Source organism: Plodia interpunctella, chromosome Z (genome assembly GCF_027563975.2).
Source record: "Plodia interpunctella isolate USDA-ARS_2022_Savannah chromosome Z, ilPloInte3.2, whole genome shotgun sequence".
Lineage (NCBI taxonomy): Eukaryota > Metazoa > Arthropoda > Insecta > Lepidoptera > Pyralidae > Plodia > Plodia interpunctella.
The window spans coordinates 8,339,204-8,360,073 of NC_071324.2; the positions used below are offsets into that span (position 1 = coordinate 8,339,204).

Consider the following 20,870-nt stretch of genomic DNA (forward strand, 5'->3'; position numbering starts at 1 on the left):
AAGAAAGTTGTTGTGTATGTTTCATTCCACGGAATAACCACGACCCTCAGCCATGAGGAATACGACTATGAAGAACTAACACCAATATAATCTTGATCACATAACAATAAAATACTGCTTAATTATTCAGTTTAACGGGACCAAGTTTTTTTAGTCCGTTTATCTAAAATTTAAAACTTATTAACTGGTTTTACTAATCGGAAGTTAAGATTGTGCGATATACTTCTAAAATACGTACTTTTTAGGTAGGTACCTAGTTACTTTTGTCCTGTGCGACAATGATAGCTTGTATTAACTCAATAATTATTTTAAAAAATATTTAAAAAAGAACTTATATACCGAAATACCTAGGTAACAAGTCTTAGCTCATTAAAAAATATGAATACCAAATACGTATTTGTATTGAAATTACAAATAATTCAAATACTGCCCAACCCTGGCTGTAGCCACGTGGTCGCTAACCTTTTAGAATTTCCACCAGCTGTAAGACAGATCTTTGTATTTTATACGTCATCAAAATGTTAATTTACATGCATGCGATGCAATACAATGCCCTTAATAGTGCTAATATGTTATCGAAATAGCACATTCTTACGATATAATTTGCTAAGACGACATATGGATGCCATTTTTGTGTCTTGTTACAGCGTTTTTGGTAGGTATCTTTGTGGTCCTCATGAGATGTTAAAAATATTTTATTTTTATACATCAAATTTTGTTAAAGCCACTTTTACTATGTATTTGCCAATATCCTTTTGTCAATATCCTTATAACTTGTTACATTGTATTCATACGAATTATACGACGAGTCTTGTAGACTACCTACCTCCATTTTGATATTTCGCTGCTTTCGATCGACGGTGTCACATCTACATCTAACGATTTACACCAATTATATACTTAACATGTTAAAACTTATTTACGGAAAATGTACCTCATTTTTTCTATCATATTTACCAAAAACTTGCCTAAAACCATGTTTTTGAAATAATAAGGTTGCCGAATTTTAAATAAATTCCAGGAACTGCACGAAAACAAGATAAGAAATTAGGTATACTAAGCTGTGTTAAACAGTACGTTTATAATATCTAAGTATGAACGTAATATTAGGTACTCCTTATGTATATGTATACAGGTACCTAGGACCAATTGAGGCTGAGTTTAGACCTAACATTGCGCGTGGCCCGACACACACATGACCGGTTATTTATTGCATAGCTATTAAGCTTGGGCAACATGTAAAAATAATTATAACTGTTAAACTACATAGGTACAAGTCGTACGAAAATAGCGCCTTAGCTTAGGGTTCCACCCGATAAGCATTTTCTCGTTCGTTTGTATTGTTCTCGTATATAAAACGAAGATGTGTGAGATCTAAGATGATGTGGGTACGTAGCACTTATGGAAATGGAAAATCTGTTTAGCCTGATAAGCAATTTCGCCGCAGTCATGCAGTCCGTGCGAGTCGCGGGCATCAGCTAGTAGGTTACGTACCTACCTACGTACCTAATATCACTGTCATCGGTTAAGCCGATAAATCTTCGTAACAAATAAACAAGTGAATTATTTATATATATTTGTAATAGAGTTCTCATTATTTGAATGACCTTCACGTAATGTTCAACTTGAAGTGGTCACCGTTTCCGCGACCTTGAGGCAGTTCACAAATCATTCACTTAGGTAGCTACCTACAATAGAATTCACATTATCATTTCAGGTTCGTTTTAAAAAATTAATAGTTATCTTACTTGACGATTAACCGGCACTGACTAGGTACCTACAAAATCAACTGGGAAATTTTAAACGTTCTTCAAAGGTTTATGCTAACTTATGAATTGTAAAATTATTATTTAAATTTCTACATTTTATTACATTTTATTGCAGGGTAGGCTTTGTCTTCCATAGATTTAGGTCTTTCGTTTTTGCCAACCACGCTGAAAATTTTCTGAAAGTCGGAGGAGATACACTAGGTACCTACTTACCTACTTATTTTTAAATTCATAGGATTAGATATAGTATTCTGTGAACTAGTTCGATCATGTATTGCAGGTTATTGAGTCAATTGTGTCCGATCCAAATGAATGTTCTGCTAGATATAACCATGAAATAGGTACTTATTGCTTCTATACACAAACATTGTCAGTTCTGAGAATGACTTCAGCCTACACAGTGCTAGCTAGATCTTATTTATCTTATCATTGAGGTTCTGCTCATGCTTCGAATACAAAGGTATGTTGTGGGTGATTCAACTACCGTCCACAATAGCTCGTAGCCGTGATCTCATCACGCGTGTAACAACCACGATTTAAAATTTATACAAGCGGCAGATAATCGATTATTTTTTTAAGTTAACGCTCAAATACCAATGTGGTTTAGTTTTTGAGTCATTTGTATAAACTAGTAGGGTTCACAAATGTAACCTGCACACACTGCGGTGGATGAAGGGAGCAAAGTAGTGCTGCCTACCGCCAGAATAAAAAACAGACACAAATACAAAAGAGTATAAAAACAGCAATTCAGATATTTGACTAGTACGAAGCAGCTGGGCGTTGCTAGTCTCGTACCTACTAATATATGTAGATTGTTCGTAAATGTTCAAAACAAATAACTTTTCATACGAGATAGTATTTATTTTGATGACGCAGTACCGTCGCAGTGAGGTCGGGGAGGTCGGCTATATCAGAGTTGAAATTAATGACTTGGCCACCTTGTCTCACTTTTCATTCCGAATTTGGAGAAAATATTCAAAAAATAATAAGTAGCTATTATTTTTAAATCAAGATCAAACAAATTCAGTTCGTAAGGTAGGTATTTAAAATTCACTTCTGGTCCTCGAGAGATTAGGCAATTTCTAATTTGTACAACTTTCTTCGACCGAGGGTGGTACCCCGTGTCTGCCACCCGCAACACGATCTATATCTAAGTTATTAATTTATACAGGTATTATAGTCTAATGACACAAATAAGTAAGGAAGGTATGAGCAGGTACACAACAAATCGTACCTATACCATGTATAAGTAAGACCGCCTACTATCAGCGTTAGTAGGTACCTTGTGTGATCGCACTAAACAGGAAAATCAAATTACATTATTCACTACCTATTTATGTTATTGTCCCAACGGGAAGTACCTACTTCGTACAAAATAAATAATGTGAGGACTAGATTGACATTTTGTAGGTTAACTGTGTCTTACTTATCAACATCAACACAACAGGGTTATTTGGGTTCAACCTAATAACTTTCTTGGAAATTTCTCGCTCGTCACGGAAACATTCACATCTTAGTTAATAATGCTTTAAAGCGTACCTACTAACAGACAAATGGACAAAACTATCTAAACTCAGATTTTTCTTAAAAGTGTTATTATTTAAACAAACTTATCTTATTATGATTTTACAGAATTATAATTGAGTTGAATACACACACAGAAGACTTTGTTTGGAATTGTTTTCGTGCTTTACCTTAAAATGTTCATGTTGAACTAATATTTTATTTGTTTAGGACTCTTAAGAAAAACAGTTTACATTTGGTTTTAAGTGTGAAAATGAATGAATGAAAATACGCATTGATTACATAATATGTATAGATGAAGAATTTCATAAATCAAAGAATAAAAAAAATATTTTACATCTCTCAAAATCAAAATCAAAATCAAATCATTTATTCAGAAATTAGGCCTTCACAGGCACTTTTTCACGTCATAATCTAAATTAAATGATGTTTACCAAAGCTACAAACTACTAGCATTTCGGAACGACCACTGCTGAGAAGAAATGCCGAAAGAAACTCATTCAAACAGTGTTGGTCCCTATTATGCCAGAAGGGCTTACCATTTTTTATATATAAATTTATGTATAATTTTTTATCAGTAATATAACATTAAGTACATAATAAAGTACATGGTCAAAAGGTATACTGAAACATATTATGATTGTGATCAAGTGCTGATGAAAGGAAAATATATATATACTTATATATATATATGTATAATTAACCAAACAAAAAAAAAAAACTTTTAATAAAAGATCGAGCTGACCAGTTCCCCCGGCAGCACCCGTTCACGAGTTGACGCGTGAGTCAGCCATCGCGAAGCTCAACCACAATAGAGGGAACCTCCCGACCCGATCCACGATGCCGCTACCGGTTTGACCATTTGAATGTGCATGACATACTCGATCTTCATAATCTAACATAATAGATACCTATGTTACTTTCAGACACTTGGAGATCACAAATCACGTATATGTTTTACAATAAATGTCAAAATATATGTAATAAACATGTCAAGAAAATATATAAATAATAATAAAAAAAAATTAAAATCAAGTGTGAGAGGTGGAAGTTTTTCTCATGTTCGGTAAGTAGGTCCTTATTACCCCCAAATGGTAAGTGACTAGTGATTAGCGTTCTAGGGTAATATGTAGCTAGAAAAGCCCTAGGATGGTAAGTAATTTAAAAAAAACACTTCACTCTTTCAAAAAGTTCGCGTACCTACATCTAACCATCATACTGGCAATAGACATCATGCATTTAGCCCAATGACCAAAGAGGTTGCTTCGCTATTCAACCTTTTTTTATTTTTTATTTATATGGCTTTACTCAGAGAGTATTCAGCTTAGTCTTGTCTTCGTTTATATAGTTATCAATGTTAAATAGGTATCGAACGGCAAAGCTCATTTCGTTCTCAAAAAATAAAAAGTTCTTTATTTGGTTCTTTTTAATGAAAAAAGGCGGGAATAGAAAACTTATACATTTTAACTAGGTACCTAACAAAATGTTTTATTCTTGTAATGCCGGTTTATTTTCGACTTACCTCACAATCGAGATGTAGAGTGGTTAACTGGGGTGTAAGCATCAATTTCACCCTCGAACTATAGGCTAAATATCACGGGCTGCAATTATGTACTATTAAATAATAAGCAATCCCGATCGCTACAGTACCTACGTAGTAATTAAAGTCGAATAAACGCCAGCCTGAAAAAAATTATGAAAATCCTTTGTACACTTGAGTTATATAAATTACTAGATGTTGCCTGAGGCTTCCTTTTCGTGTTAATTTTGAGATATAATTATAGCCTATAGCAATCTTAGATAATGTAAGTACCATTCTAATTGGTATTATATTAATTTTTGAAATCGGTTCGGAAGTTTCGGTGATTACGCACCACAAACATACAAACTCACAGACGCTATCTCTTTATAATAATAGTATAGATAACCCGGTCGAAATAAATGTTAATCTCGCTGCTTACAAACGTCATTTAGACAGATCTCAATACAATTCCGTCGTATTACACTAACATTGATAGCGATGAACAAATTATTTTTTAAAATGAAGTATGTACCTGTCTGTGAACTTCACGACGTTTCATGATGTGTCCAACTAATGATGTCCCAAGTCTGGACATTCTTCTAAAAATAATTTGTCAAGTTTTATATGTAAATTGAATCCCAGCGAAAGGACGTGATTGTAAATCCCAAAGTAAGTTTGTTTGTTACCTCTTTACGCATTATCTACTGGACCGATTGTTATGAAATTTGGTACACGGGTTCTATTTATTTCGAAATTCCCACGGAAGCGAAGCCTTGGGGCGCCGCTAGTAATAAATATAAGCGAACCCGGGACCTTCAGTGTAGCAGCCTGGCATAATGATCATTAGGCCACAGAGGTCGACTATTTGTTTACTTATGTAGTAAAAATACGATAAATCAAGTTCCAAATGAAACAACATTATACGTAGATTCATTAATTTATTTACGTCTGTAAATTCAATGAACAAGTTAAATACAATAATTTACGTTAACATTGAGTGGTAATTTGGCACCATTTGTGAAATATGGATCACAAAGTCAAAAAAGCGTAATTAATTATTTAATATAGATGGCCCTCTTGCATGTCTGATCGGGTTACAGGAATAAATTAATTTGACCGTTAAGGGCGTCGCTACTGTTGAATAAAATTTGACTTTTCACTTGACTGATGACTGATTAACAGATTGATGACTTTTAAAATGACTTTACTGATTGATGACTTTTAGATTGACTTTAGGAAGTTCCCAATTTTTTTACAGCAAGATATGTAGGTAATTACGAAAGATATGGAAAGAAATGGTAACGTAAATAAAATTCAATGTTTTACGTTGATGATCTATGATTACTTGTATCCCTAGTTTCTCTCATAAACATGCAAACGAGCCTGATTGAGAGGCTGGTTATACTTTAGACTGTGTTTGATTGGGATGGTTGCCCTTGTTGTCCCTGTGATTGAAGAGGTGGGGATTGGCCCTGAGATTGAGCCTGTATTTTATTTTGACCCTGGGCAGGTTGGTATTGTACCGGCGCGGGTTGGCCTTGCTGTTGAACTGAAGGCGGTTGGTTTAAGTTTTGTTGATTAGAGTTTTGAGCCGACTGGGCCTGTTGTTGTGGCTGACCCTGAGGCTGGTTCTGTTGAACTTGAGGCTGGAACTGTTGGCCTTGAGGCTGGTTCTGTTGACCTTGAGGCTGGAATTGTTGGCCTTGAGGCTGGTTTTGTTGACCTTGGGGCTGGAATTGTTGACCTTGAGGCTGTTTCTGTTGACCTTGAGGCTGGAATTGTTGACCTTGAGGCTGATTCTGTTGTTGACTTTGAGGCTGATTCTGTTGTTGACCTTGAGGCTGATTCTGTTGTTGACCTTGAGGCTGGTATTGACCTTGAGGCTGATATTGTTGGCCCTGCGCCTGCTGATAATGTTGTTGGCCCTGAGGTGGTTGGTATTGCTGTTGACCTTGAGGTGGCTGGTATTGTTGTTGACCTTGCGGAGGTTGGTATTGTTGGTATTGAGGTTGCCCAGGTTGCTGGAAGCCTTGTGGAGGCACTTGTCCAGGTACCTGTTGATAACCTGAGAAAAAAAAATTCGTTTTCATACTTAGAGGGAAACATTTAATAGAATTACAAACGATCATCTTAGTGCGGCTTTGTGCAGTTGACTGTGTCTCACTCACACGTAAATGGGACTGCACTAATATAATTAAACTAAAGAGTTTCTTCATTTACAATCTCTAAAATTATCTAACGGTTTTCTCACAGGACCGAAGCTTCTCGGAGGACATGAATCATTTTTATTTAAAAGCAGATAACTCTTCATAAGTGGTTTTTATTACAATAATAAACAATGGAGTGTGGTGTGGTCTAGAAAAAGACCTCTTCTAGTACTCTCTACGATATCTTTCCGTGGATGTCGTACGAGGGGACTACGGGATTTACAGGCTTAGCATTGATTATGCTTAGTTAATAACAGCTTTCTTAAGGAGGGCTGATGTGAGGCAAATAGCCGGTTGTAAAATCACAGCCGAATCTTAATTTTTTTAAGGACTACCTTTTACACTGACCCCGGGCTGTGTAGCCGCGAGGCAGAAATACGCGAACATTATGGAATTCAGGGTAGTCCTCGAGAGCAATATATCCACGTTGATAAAACGACCATACTGTAGGATGGGATCAAAACGTCAGCAAGATGAGAGAGAGAATAAAAAATGCACACCTTGAGGTGGTTGACCTTGAGGGTAGTACTGTTGACCTGGGTGGTGGGGCTGATAGCCCTGTTGGTGGTATTGTTGCTGATAAGCCTGGTGGAACGCCTGCTGGGCCTGGTGGATCTGGTGCTGAGCTCCTGGTAACGGGCGCCCGTGCGCGTCAACCTACATACAAGGAAAAGTTAAAAGAAAGTTTAATCCTACAATTACAAATAATCAAATACTTTTGACAATGTTTCCTAGATAATATTACCGATAGAAATTGATTCAAAAACTATGAATTAGCAAGCAATTAAAATTTAGTGTTAATACCCAATCTCTTTTTTTACAACATAGAGATTAGCTTTTTGTGGGACGGTCGTTTTTGATGAGGATATGTCGGATATCTACGTCTAACTGGGACTCAAGACATCTAAGTTAATTTAAAATTATTTTGAAAAATAAAACCATACTTCTATTTGCTTGGTAATAAAAATTCAATCTCAAGAAAAGTAATTTAAAAATATACTGGGTACACAAACATTAAAAACCTGTGAATGTGTGTACACTAATGTAATAAGATTAATGGTCATCAGCTTCTTCGCAATATAAACATTTTTTATCATACAAATATTTTTATAAGCCTATTTTGTGTCCCGTTGCTAGACAAAGGCCTGCTCTGTCTGTCCCGCCATTCTACCAAGCCGATAACAACATGAAATCTAAATCGGCATTGAAGGGTGAGCTATCACAATCTGAATCAATTTAAATAACAAACTTGTTATCTTATTACATCGTCAACCGAGTCACAAATGGATCGAGGCTGTTTATTTAAAGCACTAGCCTAGAACTAACATGTTCAATGCGTTAGGCTCGCAGACTATTGTACTCTTAATCCTAACTAATAAATGATACATGCGAAAGTTTATGTGTCACGACTTCACGTTTTATCTACTCTCACGTTTTATCTACTCAATTAGAGAGGAATAGGACTTTATGAGACCTTTCCGACCAATCTCATACAAAGCGGTAAAATACGCATTGTAATGCCAGGCACACAATAGGCAACAAAAATATTCTGAATTGTCAAATTTTCCGTTACGCGTTTCTCTGGCTTGTATGAACTAAATAGAAGCTATGACGATGTATGGACCTAATAAAGGATGTAGATAGAGGACTATCTACGATATTTACCAAGCCTCGCTGTTGCAGGTATCTCAACTCCTCGAGTCTGCGCCTCTCATACTCCTGGTACTCGGCTTGTGTGTATATCTGATTCTCGTCTATTGGTTTCCAACCTGGATAACATATACACGGATATTTGACCTTTGCAAAAAAGTATATCACACTTTTTATATGTATATATAATATTAAAATGTGTGAATAAATGAAAGCAATAACAAAATCTAATCAATTCAAAGAACATCAAAATTTTACACAGACCATCTTTTGATTATTTAATCAGGTCAAATATTAGGAATTGGACAAATGTATGGAATACATGTATTTCTATAGGAAAATTGTGACAATAATGCTAGGGTGCAAATATTTGAAACAAGTGCAGTTGGGGTATGCAGTGCCTCTAACTAAAGGATCGATTTCAGGACTCAAATTACGAAGTTGATAAGTACCTTCATCTCTTCCAAGGCCTTGTAAATGAAATAAAAGAAAATGGAATTAAAAGAAGACAGACGTCGCTCAAAATGCATTTAATTTGTCCAGGTCAGAGGGCAAGCGCCAAAACTGGGTACGGATTCATAAGGATTCAGCCCCGTGCACACGAATGCAAATCCAGCACGTACACAGCAAAATTGTATGGAATTTCAACGCATGTGTACCAGAACTACTAACCTTTCGCAACGCCAGCCACACTAGTGGTGAATTAACTCGTGTTATATCGATTCCACCCTATCTATGTAGAAATATCATACTAATGCAATTAATACTTCATTCTAATAAATACGTAACCAAAAATTGTGAAGATTCTGTTGATGGTTGAACGTTAGCTTTCATTTTCTACTGGACGGATTTCGACGATAGATAGAATATAATCTGAATGAAATCTGAAATTCCCACTTTATTATAAATGCAAACGTTTGTGAGGAGCACCGTCATGTATGTATGTTTGTTTGTAACTCTCGCTAATATTTTTATTATTTCATTCATTGTCACGTATACGTATACATACGTCTCTCTCTCTCTCTCTCATCTAAATGTGTCCACGTTCCCACCTGCACACCCTTGGGCCTGCTTCGGGACCCAGTGTTTTATACATGCGAAATTATAAAGGTTTATTTTTGTTTCAAGCTCAATAAAGAATACGGAGTAGACTACAGTTATCACAAAATGTCGAGTCTAGAGGATGTTCTCTGAAACGTTTCAGCTGTCAAGTTCTGAATTAGCAAGCAATTATATAATTTCATTAGGAAGGTGTCGCTAGTGGTGATTTTATCTTGAAACATATGACAAGTGAGTGTTTCCTATTTTATCAAAACAAAAATGGCACGGCGCGGCTTTGCTCGGGTAAAAACATAATAAATTTTACACCTAAACCTTCCTCAGGAATCACACTATCAATTGGTGAAAACCGCATAAAAATCTATACACAGGCAGACGTGGCAGAGGACTTTGTTTTATAATCGATATATTTTGCTCTGAAATTTCGTCATAACTATAGCCTCAGATATAATAAAATAGATATACCTTCATCTTGGTTGAATTCGGATTTCTGCGTCTCCATCATGAACTCCTGAAAATCAATTAGACCGTCGCGATTCTTGTCATTCTCTTTGAACACGTGTTCGCGCATGCGCTCCATCTCCTCGGCCCGTTCGTGTAGATCCTTGTTAGGGCCTCCTGGACCATACAACTTGTCCAACTCCTTGATGAACAACGCCTTCACTTCGTCAGCGTCCCACACGCCATTGCCATCCACGTCTGTTACAAACATTAGACATAAGAACAAGAATTTAGACAAAATCTGTAATGTATGTACTTGTAAGACTACATTCTATGTAATATCAAATTGAACTGTGAATATGTTTGCGAAATAAATTATTATTATAAATTACTTATATACTCGTATTTTTATTGATTGCTTTGTTTACCCACAACAAACTTTCAGCCGTTTTGTAAAAAAATAAAATTGACAGTTTTTTTAAATAAGCTTAAGCATCCCTCCCTTTTAAACCAAATCAACTTGCTGTAGCGTTAAAATTTATATAATATATGTAAATTATCTAGCTTTCTACAATGACACGATGCTAGAATTTTTTGAAAATTAATTTAAATTCAAAGATTCATGTACATGAATATAATACTCATTCACCGTATTTTTGCCACAAATATGTCGTATATCAAAGACGTACCATAGACTGAAGTCTCTGTTTAATTCAAATCAAGATTTCAAATTCCGTTTATAGTGAGATATAAGTAATCTTAATTTTTTTAAAGCACAGTATCTATTATTTTACTCTGTCGTTTCTCAGATAAAATTGATCATTCAATAACCTTTTTAAATGTCCAAATACACAAGTTTTTTCTTATCAATTATTATGACAAGACATGATCATTAGAAGACAGAGGAAAGAAAAATATGTTTTACGTAATTATGACTTATTTTTAAGTGTGATCAGTTCATTTGAAAACAAAAGCATTGTCATTATGTAGCGTATTGTAAAAATATGTAAATTATTTTTTCGTGCAACTGTGCTTTATAATCGCAAAACAACGTGCCATGTGTAAGTAAAAAAAAACACAAGCAAATTGTTAGTCATTTTAAATTCAGTAAATGTTAATAATACGCTAAATACTCACACATCTGAAAATCTGAATTCTGAAATTTAGTCAACCAATAAATAATATTGTAAACTTTAAATTATTACGTAGTTAAATGTATAAATTTTAGTAAACACTTATCTAATTTAAATGATAATCTAATGGGACGAGTATTCCAACAAAAATTAGATGAGTCTATCATGCAAAACAGTAAAATCCAAAATAGCGTGCTTATGATACTGTTGTCTTCGGCAATAAACTTGGAGGAATTAAACAAAGTTACATCTGCGTAAACTGTAATAATAATCAAGTTCTGAGCGTTTGTCTTTTTTTAATAATAAGAAGCCTTTTTAGCCAATTAATCACTACTACTCTCCACGAACTATAACAACGTTATAACAAATAGTTATTTTTATTTTTACATCTGTATCTTGTCTTTCCTCATTTTTTATTTATATAATTATAAACTTGTTATAATATACAATATCACTGAAAAAGCTGTATTATAAGTAACTTTGAAATTTCTCCTTGTTTAAGTATGCAGATGATTCGACTATCTATCTGGAAGCCGCGCTATGGATCTTACCGTGCATCATGAAAAACACCTTTGGGTCGAAATCGTTTGCGTCCAGTTGGTCCGCGTTTTTCCATATTTCTAACAACTGTTTTCTCGTACCCGGATGATGAAGCTGCCACAGATAATTAAGAATTAATCATTGTTTTTTTAACTCACCATGCATCATGAAGAATACTTTAGGGTCAAACTGTTGATCCATATGGTCTTGTTTCTCCCAGACCTCCTCAAGTTGTTGCTTAGAGCCAGGGTGGTGAAGCTGTATTGCATTAAAACTTGTAAATCAAAGATTGAACATAAAAATTTATTGCGTTATATTTTTATTATTATATTATTTTTATTTGGTGAAATATTGTATTGAATTTCGATTTATATGATATTGACATTATAAAATGTTTATACATATACATATTTATGTTTATATATACATCATATATATATATATTATATAGTAAATACCTATGTAAAAAGTAACAAAGTTTCTCAATAAAATAATTATATTTTTCGTTTCAAATATCCACGCACCCATTGGACTCGATATTGGATTGTCTATTAAATGTTACAACTACAAAAGCTGGCTTTGACTGGAGACGATAACTATCACACCTCACACAAAATTTACAGGAGAAGATCGCTTAACAGATTTTAAAGAAAAAAAAGACCTGTATCTCACTGGTCCACACTCTTATATATAGCAGTAAAGTAAATCATATATGTAGATTAATATTTATTTACCGGAGCGTGGTGTTTCTTAGCATCTTCTTCTTTTTTCATTTTGTCTTCGTACTCCTGTTTTTGCTTCTCATCCATGTTTTCCATCACTTGGTGTTTTTCAAACTCCTTCTGCATTTCGTATTCCTGTAAACGGTACACAGCTAAGTTTTCAGCTAAAAAATCGTGTTTCGATTATTTATTCTAGAAAAATATTTCTAGGACAAATAATCGAAATACGATTTTTTTAAATAGATATGTGACTTAATAGTTTTATAACACTAGTGGAAATTGAGTTAGTTTTTCCTTACTTCATAGTTCATGTACACAAAGATACAAAAAAGAGGCAGATATAGTAAATAGGAAAGCAAGTACAAAGGTGCCGCGTATTCCAAAAATTTCTCCCAGCAGCCCTATAACAGGAGAGCAGAAAAGAAGGCAGTCAAGTGTGTTACAAAAAAATATATAAAAAAAGATCTTCGTCTCTGAACGTCATTGTTTTACTGAATCTTCAAACGGAATATGCCCCTGCCAACACCTACCACCAATAGCCACAACCCAATACCACCAGCTCATTGAAAGACTGATGCCACAGACATTGCAGTACCAATCGCGTATTGGTCCTCAGAAAAGCCAAAAAGCTATAAAAAAAAGATGAACCTTGAATTCTTCCTTTCTTTGCTTATCAGCTGTCTCCAAGTCTTCTGTCGTTTTTTTGATAAGTTTTTTGAGATCTTCAACCTCGAAGGTGTGAGGATTAGCGTGGTCCAGGTGCTCGTTGGTCGGCACCTTCCCCATATGTGCGTCCAGGTTGTTTGTCAGCTCATATTGCTGGGAAATGCAACATCATTTATTACTAATATGGGATATTAACACTTATCTGTGAGCAACAGTTGAAAATTAAACTAAAAAATGATGCCGGCTGCATACTATCGCGGAACTCAGGCAGATAGCGACGCGAATGCACGAACACTGCATAGTTTAGTTTGTATGAGAGCGTTAATTTAGGTACCGAAGAAAAACGAGCAATGTGACATACGTGCCTTATTTTGGAGAGCTGTTTGACTATAGTGTATTAGCCGGAATTTAAATGCGAAAGTGTGTTTGTGTGTGTGTGAGGTTGTGAAATGTGAAATTCGGTAAACGGGTAGAATGTAATCTAAAATAGCACATCCAAAATCATTTGTATGAACTGAAATTCTAAAAAAGAATATAGCAGTAAACACATAAAGGGTCACTACCTATCATGTATAAGTGTCTACTTGAATAATATATCACGGCACGAATACATAATAATAGTATCTAGAATATCAATCAACACATTTACAAGTTAACCCAATACCAATATTTTGCAAGTCAACACAATTCAAACATGTAAATTTTCTGAAAAATGTACAAGTCAATCAGTTTGTTTATTCCTTATGCACATATTGCACATTGTTATTCACATCAACAACTTGTTTGTGTGTATGAATAAAGACAATTGAATAAAATCACTGGGGGAAATATGACCTCGTTTTGTGTCATACATATTCCCCAACTAGAAGCCGCGTATATGTATCATTCAGTATTTACATAAAACTCGCGGCCAGACCCGACTTTGCTCTGGTAAAACCATAATAAATTATTCATCAGGACCCCTAATCTATTTATGCAAAGCGTCCAGTAGTTTTTGAGTTTAACGCATTCAAGCAAACAGATAGACGTGATTTCCTATTATAATATGTAAGGATAAGAGCGTCAAAACCCAAACATTATCGTCGTAGTAGTAGATGGAATAATATTGCTGAATGTATATTAAATCATTGTTACGTTTCTTATTGTGGATAAGAACATGTTTTGGACACGTCACTGAAAACGTAACGAAACGATAATCGATTTCACAGGTTTATACAACATCGTGTGAAAAAGTTTTATTACAATCTTTTGGTGGATTTAAATTCTTACGAAATTTATACATAGAGTTTTAACTCTATGTATCAATCCTTATATTGATATCAATCTGAATGAATCAAGTTATTAGTTCATCTATGCATTTCAACTAAAGATTGGAAACGTTTCCAGCTTAATAAGCTATTAACTAATTTATCTCAACACAACCGCATTTTTACGTATAACTAGTTTCGCCCCGAGGCTTCGTTCTCGTCGTAATTTCGGGATAAAAGATACCCGATATGTTATTCCAGGTTATATTCTAGCTGTGTACCAAATTTCATAACCATCCGCCCAGTAGATTTTATGAAAAAGAGTAAAAAAAACATACATACTTACACCCATTCTCACAAAATTTCGCATTGATAATATTAGTAAAATTTAGTTTTAATAGTTACCTTCGTCGCTAAATGGCGTAGTCTCTCCAGCTCCCGTCGTTTGATCTCGTCTAATTTAGTCCGCACATTGTGATTTACAAAGTCCAACTGGTCAGCTATTTTACCAGACTGTGAAAAATAAACGATTTTGTTAATTTAATTCTTTTTTTGGGAGAAAATAAGTTGGTTAGAAAGAAAAACTAATGAACAAGCGTTGTGTAAAAGGATGGTTGGCCACATAACGCGCCACGTTACTACATTTTAAAAAGAAAACTGTGAGAATAAGTGGGTCCAGAAGCAGGCAGACTAAAAAGTAAGAAAGTCGTGTCGTTTTGAGACTAAAATGTATAGCCCAAAACTGAGAAGTGCCGAAAACTTAAAGTTTTTAAAATTATTTTTTAGAGGTATCTGTTGCACCTGCTTTGGTTGATATCCTATTTATTAGGTACTTACAATAAGGTAATCAACTACTTACCCTGACATCATCAACATCCGCTTTTTCCAGCCTCTCCCTGAAGTCAGGGTCACTCTCCAAAGCCTGCACAACCTCTTTCAAGTACCTGGAATATTCCATGTACTCATCCTGAAACAACACACGACTCATGAATAGAGTACATATTTGAATTGTAGTGGACGAATAACAAAATGTTTCTGCAGGTGATGAATAGACTTGCGCATAATAGAAGCATAGCAGAAATAGAAAAACAACAAGAAGGCAATACATTATTCGTGACTATTTATCGGGTTTGTTAAGTTTCGTATAGGCAATCATTTTACGAAAAAAATCTAGGCAAACTTTGATGAGTTTACATGAACACAATGCACTTATACGATAAAAAATATCGTCATGAGCCTTGAGAGCGTGAAATAAACTAAAATAGCAATTTCTGTATCACCCAATGTTTGTCAGTTAAAGATAAAGCTTTTAGCATTTTGTTTATCTACTGTACTTTTAAAAATTGTATTTTTATTCGATAAAGTTTATGTAAATTAAAAGTAATAAAACGCTCAGCTCAAGTGAAATATCGAAAAAATAAAACAATGCCGGCGTAATGAATAAAAGCATGTACTTTTTTATTTAAGTTCGTAACTATATTCTTCTGATGTCAGAAGAATATAGTTACGAACTTAAATAAGAAAATCTGTTATTTGCTAGCATGGAACCAGCCTCAAGTTACTACTCATACGGACTTTTTATTAATGTGAAAATAAGGTCCAATATGGTGATTGACATGATATGTTGCCGACTGTATATATCCGGTCAGCAACCTCGCTTTTCATTTATTTCAAGGCAAAGCCAATAAACCGGTAGCAGTCATTGTACAGATCGAGGATTATAATATACCTAGGACAAGTAGGTACTCATACAAGAATATTCACATTATTCTGAGTTTGTTGTCAATTAGGTACCTATTTAGATTTTAGATGTTAACGTACGTGCTATACGTGACTAATGTTCGTTATCTGAGTTTTACTAAACGACGAGTAGATGTTAGAATTGGCGATAATGTATAAAATAATTAAGATATCAAATGACTATTTTCTTGTTTATGTTTACCATAAGTTACGAATAATAAAATATAAAATAATACTAATATAAAATATATTATACTTATTAATTTAGTCTGCAACAGAAACCGCAATGGGTTCTGTTAATATTTGTTCGGAACTCAATGTCTAAAATGATGTAATACATATACAATAATCACAGACCATTTAGCCTAAATGGCCTGTGTTAATAATATCGTAATGACTGTTCGTGTTCAAATAAGTGAATAAAAATATGTAAACATTAAATTATAATTGCTTATGTAAGATGTTTTTGTATAGTTTATATTCTTTATAAACATGCGTCGTGTATGTATATATGCAATGTATGCATGCCTTAAAGTAAAAAAACTGTACAATAAACTTTTTAAAATACAGACCAAAATGATAACAAATCATATTTTATTGAAATAAAATTATTATGGCAGCATATATATGAGCACATACTATTTAAGTGTGTATCTATTGAACGTTCAATATTTTGCATAATTTACCTAGGTAGGTACCCACGTATAGAAAATAGGCCCACTAGGGGCCATTTAACAATGACTCAATCACTGATTGGAATATACATGTGCCTAGTTAGGTCGATAAGTACTAAGCGTGAATCACTTCGTAGTGTAAAAAGCCAAATGTACTAGAAAACTCATATTGAAAATCAGAGAACGGCGATAGATACTCACTTAATGTAATAAGAACTTCGCGATAGCAATAAGGACACCTTATTAAGTATAGGTACATTTACTATATGTACATACATATAATAGGTATCTACACAAATATATATTTATACCTATATTAAATATGTTTTGTTAGTAATAAATAAACTTTTACATCTCTTTTTTGTTATTTTTAGTCTGTAGTATAGTCTTGAAAGATATATTTCAGTACAAAAATTAAGAGATCCAGTTTACTTTTCATTCAGTCGTCTGTAAACCAGAAACATGTTATTATTGCTTAGCATAGTGGTACAGTTAATTTAACAATGATATCACAAGGTAAACTAAACCTTAAGAACATCGACGTAACTTAAATCGCATAGCTCAGCCAGTTTTTCTTTGTTACCTTTCACTGGTAAAGTTGATGTGAACCAACCAGAACCAACATTGAAACTAGCACAGTTAAGTTTTATTAAGTTTAGTTTCAACCTAAGTTTGAATACCTACTAGGTTATTTTAAATGAATGATAACTTTGAGAATACCAATCCTTTGATAAAAATATTGAATTCATATAATGATCCTTGACAATGTAAAGCAAAAGTGATAATCATTAACTAAAGAGTAATGACAATCAATCACTATCACATTTTTATCGACTTATTAAACATTCGCTGTGATTACAATAGAGTAGATATAAAAATACACATCTGACTTATAGTAACATATTTTAAAGACAAATAGATAATCTGTTGCATTGCCATCTTTGCATGCAGCTGAAACAATTGTTCACTTTGAATATAATAAAAAAAATTAAAGTATATATGTTGTTGTTGTTATAAAAACAAATGTTTATTGTGGTTTTATAGTTAAATTAGTTATTATATTATACTACACACATATAGATTTAAGAATGCAAAATAATCTTGCAGTTATACACATTATAATTGTAATTCAGTTACAGTTAACAAAATATTTATATTCTATAATAATGCAAGTAAGACTAAAAATACCTGAATAAGATAAAACTCACCAAATTGTCTTTCACATCACTTTCTTCTTCATTAGATTTGTCGGGGTTCACTGGAGGGGCATATGAACAATGCATAACCACCGTCAAACATATTATACTTGAAAATAATCTCATTGTGATCTGGAAATAACATTTTTGTGTTTTAAGATGTCTAATAACAAAACAATATCATATGTAGGTACAAATGGTTCACTTAATTTATTTGTTATTCTCTCTTTTACTCTCAGTTGACCAAAGAGAGTTAACAAGATGGTTTGTTGCCCTTTGCAGGTAAGAAATATAATATTTGACTAATACTTAATCTTCATCAGCCTACCCATATCCCACTTTATTTTGACACCACAATCACCTGGCAGACAATGCCTGGATACAAACTTAATAAAATAACCCCTTTTTGGAGTAGGTCTTTCCTAACTTTCAATATAGTGTATATACAAAAAATATTTATTTGCTACAGTGACAGTAAACATAGGTATCATCATGGAACCAGTAGGTACTCTGTACGAAGTACTTACTAAATCCATGGGTATCATCCACTGACAGTTCATGCTTATGAATATCATGCTTATGATGCACTTATTTTACCATCCACTTATCAACTCTTACAGAACGATTCCAATGCAACTCAGTTCAATCTAGTAACCTAAAATGAATGACATTCATACTAAAAATTAAGTCGATAGTACGAATTTGCGATGCAGTTCAGTTAGGTCGTAAAGTAGACCGCGTTAAGAGATGATGGTAAGCCCCAGGTGTAAGATAATTATGTATAATTTATTTACCTACCTCGGCGGTATCTACTATACAGAAACAATCTAATATAAAATCATAAATACATGAAAGTAAGCTAAGTGCCTACTTTCGTTGGAAAAGAATTAATTTCAAGAAAACTAATTTCATGAAATTTAATGTCGAAAACAGGTACAATAATTTATCATTTCGAAAAGTGTACACTTACCTATACAATTAATTATATCCTAAGTAAATTCTTGATTCGGATAGGTACGTACCTACCCGGATTTTATTCTTGTAATGTAATTTTTACACAGTGGTGCTCATTATTTTACTTCACACGACTAGACTTTTTTTGTAGGTACCTAGGCAGTAGGTCTGTGATACCTTTTTTGATTTCAGTTTGACGTTTTGACGTGTCCAGAATTAAATGCCTAAACTACAACTGCGTTCAGAAATTCAAATTTCAGTCTTAAAAGTTATCTTTAAAGCTATCGATACTCATGCTACTCAGTAATGCTAGTTTAATGGGAAAATATCCTTTGTTAAATTAAATTTAACTTTTCTATAAAATCTGAGCTCTGTGTTTCAATGTAATGTTTCTAAATGCGTGGTTTCAGTCAGTACCATAACAGTACTTTTGTCCACAGCATGGAAAGGGCATATTACGTAAAGCTCAGCGCAGATGGCGGTACTGGTACAACTAAGGTACACAAAAATGTTTGTGGCAATGGCCAATGGAGGCAAAAAGCGCCAATTTTCAATATTGTTGCAGATTAACGACCAACAATTCCTTCTACGCAATGATGGTGCTAGTGTAAAGGAAAAAAGAAGGATTTAGTGGATTATCCTGAAAATAATAACACAATTTAGGTTATATTCTGCATTATTTGGTCAACTGTGGTCATAAACTGATATAAACTTGATTTAAACTGAAGATTTTACCTACATGTAGTCCTAACTCGGTCATCGTCTTTATTTCTAATGCGTGTTCGTAGTTATTGATATATATACCTTATCTAATCATAAAATGTTATGGGGTTATTATACAGGTTGAGTACACGCATACCTCATACCTTTTAGCGCGCAAGATTGGGAGATAGGTCTATCGATAGCTATTGAAAGGGATAGCAAAACATGTAGGTAACTTGCATCAACAGGTAACAAGTAAGTACTCAAATAGGTATGAAATTCTTGGGATCTTCATGCAGGTTTTTAGGTAGCAGGTAACCTACCCATTGTTCAGACATTTTTATATCCATGTTGTATATTTTTATATATTCTTGTGGGTTAACAACACTTATCCTGTCTTTATAGTTTGCGTTTGTTACTACCATGGAATTAATATGTTATAAAACTTTTTAGTTTTGTATAGCTTTTGACTAATGAAAAAGAATACTAAGACACTTCAAAAATAAACTCTGTCATACAAACATTTTAATATTCGTTATCAGCACGAAGAGCTCTAGAATTTAAAGGAATTTAAGCAGATATATTTTTGTTGTCACTATCGCTGTGTATTTTGTAAAGATTTTGTGGTTTTCTTTCGAATAAACTCGGAGTTCGAGACTAAACAAAAAGGACTCGAAGATGTCATCTGGAGATCAGTCAAATGGATCAAGTCTACGTTCTCTCGCGGGGATCACTCCACTAAAAGTTTTATAACATAATAGTTATTAAATCTATGGTTACTACCAATCTTACTAGAATACCAGAATCTATCGTATGAAGCTATAGCTACATTATGTATTTTTGACGGATGGATGTTGAGCATTTTGTGCCTGGCCACAATGCTGCTAATACTAATAAAAATAAGACTTAATGAGTACAATAAACAACAACTGTGATGTTTTTATTTGATATTTCCAATACTATATTTTCGTCATCTATATCAGTAACTAAGTGTATTCCATGAAGAATTAAAAAAATCCAATTTATAAATTTGGCCTTTCTTCAATTTTATTATATGTATTCATAGTTACATAATTATAACTTCTAATTTCACGTAATATCCTGTAATCTGCAGTTATATACCC

General features: G+C 33.8%; 1 protein-coding gene across 4 annotated transcripts; it reads right to left on the reverse strand.

The window, feature by feature from the left end:
- Window positions 1–5,736: 5,736 nt before the first annotated feature.
- On the reverse strand, window positions 5,737–19,256 carry NUCB1 (Nucleobindin 1). 4 transcript variants are annotated; one of them, XM_053767590.2, is made up of 11 exons: window positions 19,061–19,256; window positions 18,103–18,222; window positions 15,340–15,447; window positions 14,886–14,993; window positions 13,216–13,386; window positions 12,580–12,702; window positions 12,004–12,103; window positions 10,197–10,430; window positions 8,688–8,791; window positions 7,523–7,679; window positions 5,737–6,880 (listed from the first exon to the last, which is right to left on the reverse strand). In XM_053767590.2, the coding sequence occupies exons 2-11, from the start codon at window positions 18,214–18,216 to the stop codon at window positions 6,222–6,224; spliced, it is 1,878 nt and encodes a 625-aa protein (XP_053623565.1). In that variant the 5' UTR covers window positions 18,217–18,222; window positions 19,061–19,256; the 3' UTR covers window positions 5,737–6,221. The 4 variants fall into 4 exon arrangements, with proteins under 4 accessions (XP_053623565.1, XP_053623564.1, XP_053623566.1 ...); XM_053767589.2 differs by lacking the exon at window positions 12,004–12,103 and adding an exon at window positions 11,857–11,959 and having other exon boundaries at window positions 19,113–19,248; XM_053767591.2 differs by having other exon boundaries at window positions 19,113–19,248.
- Window positions 19,257–20,870: the final 1,614 nt, after the last annotated feature.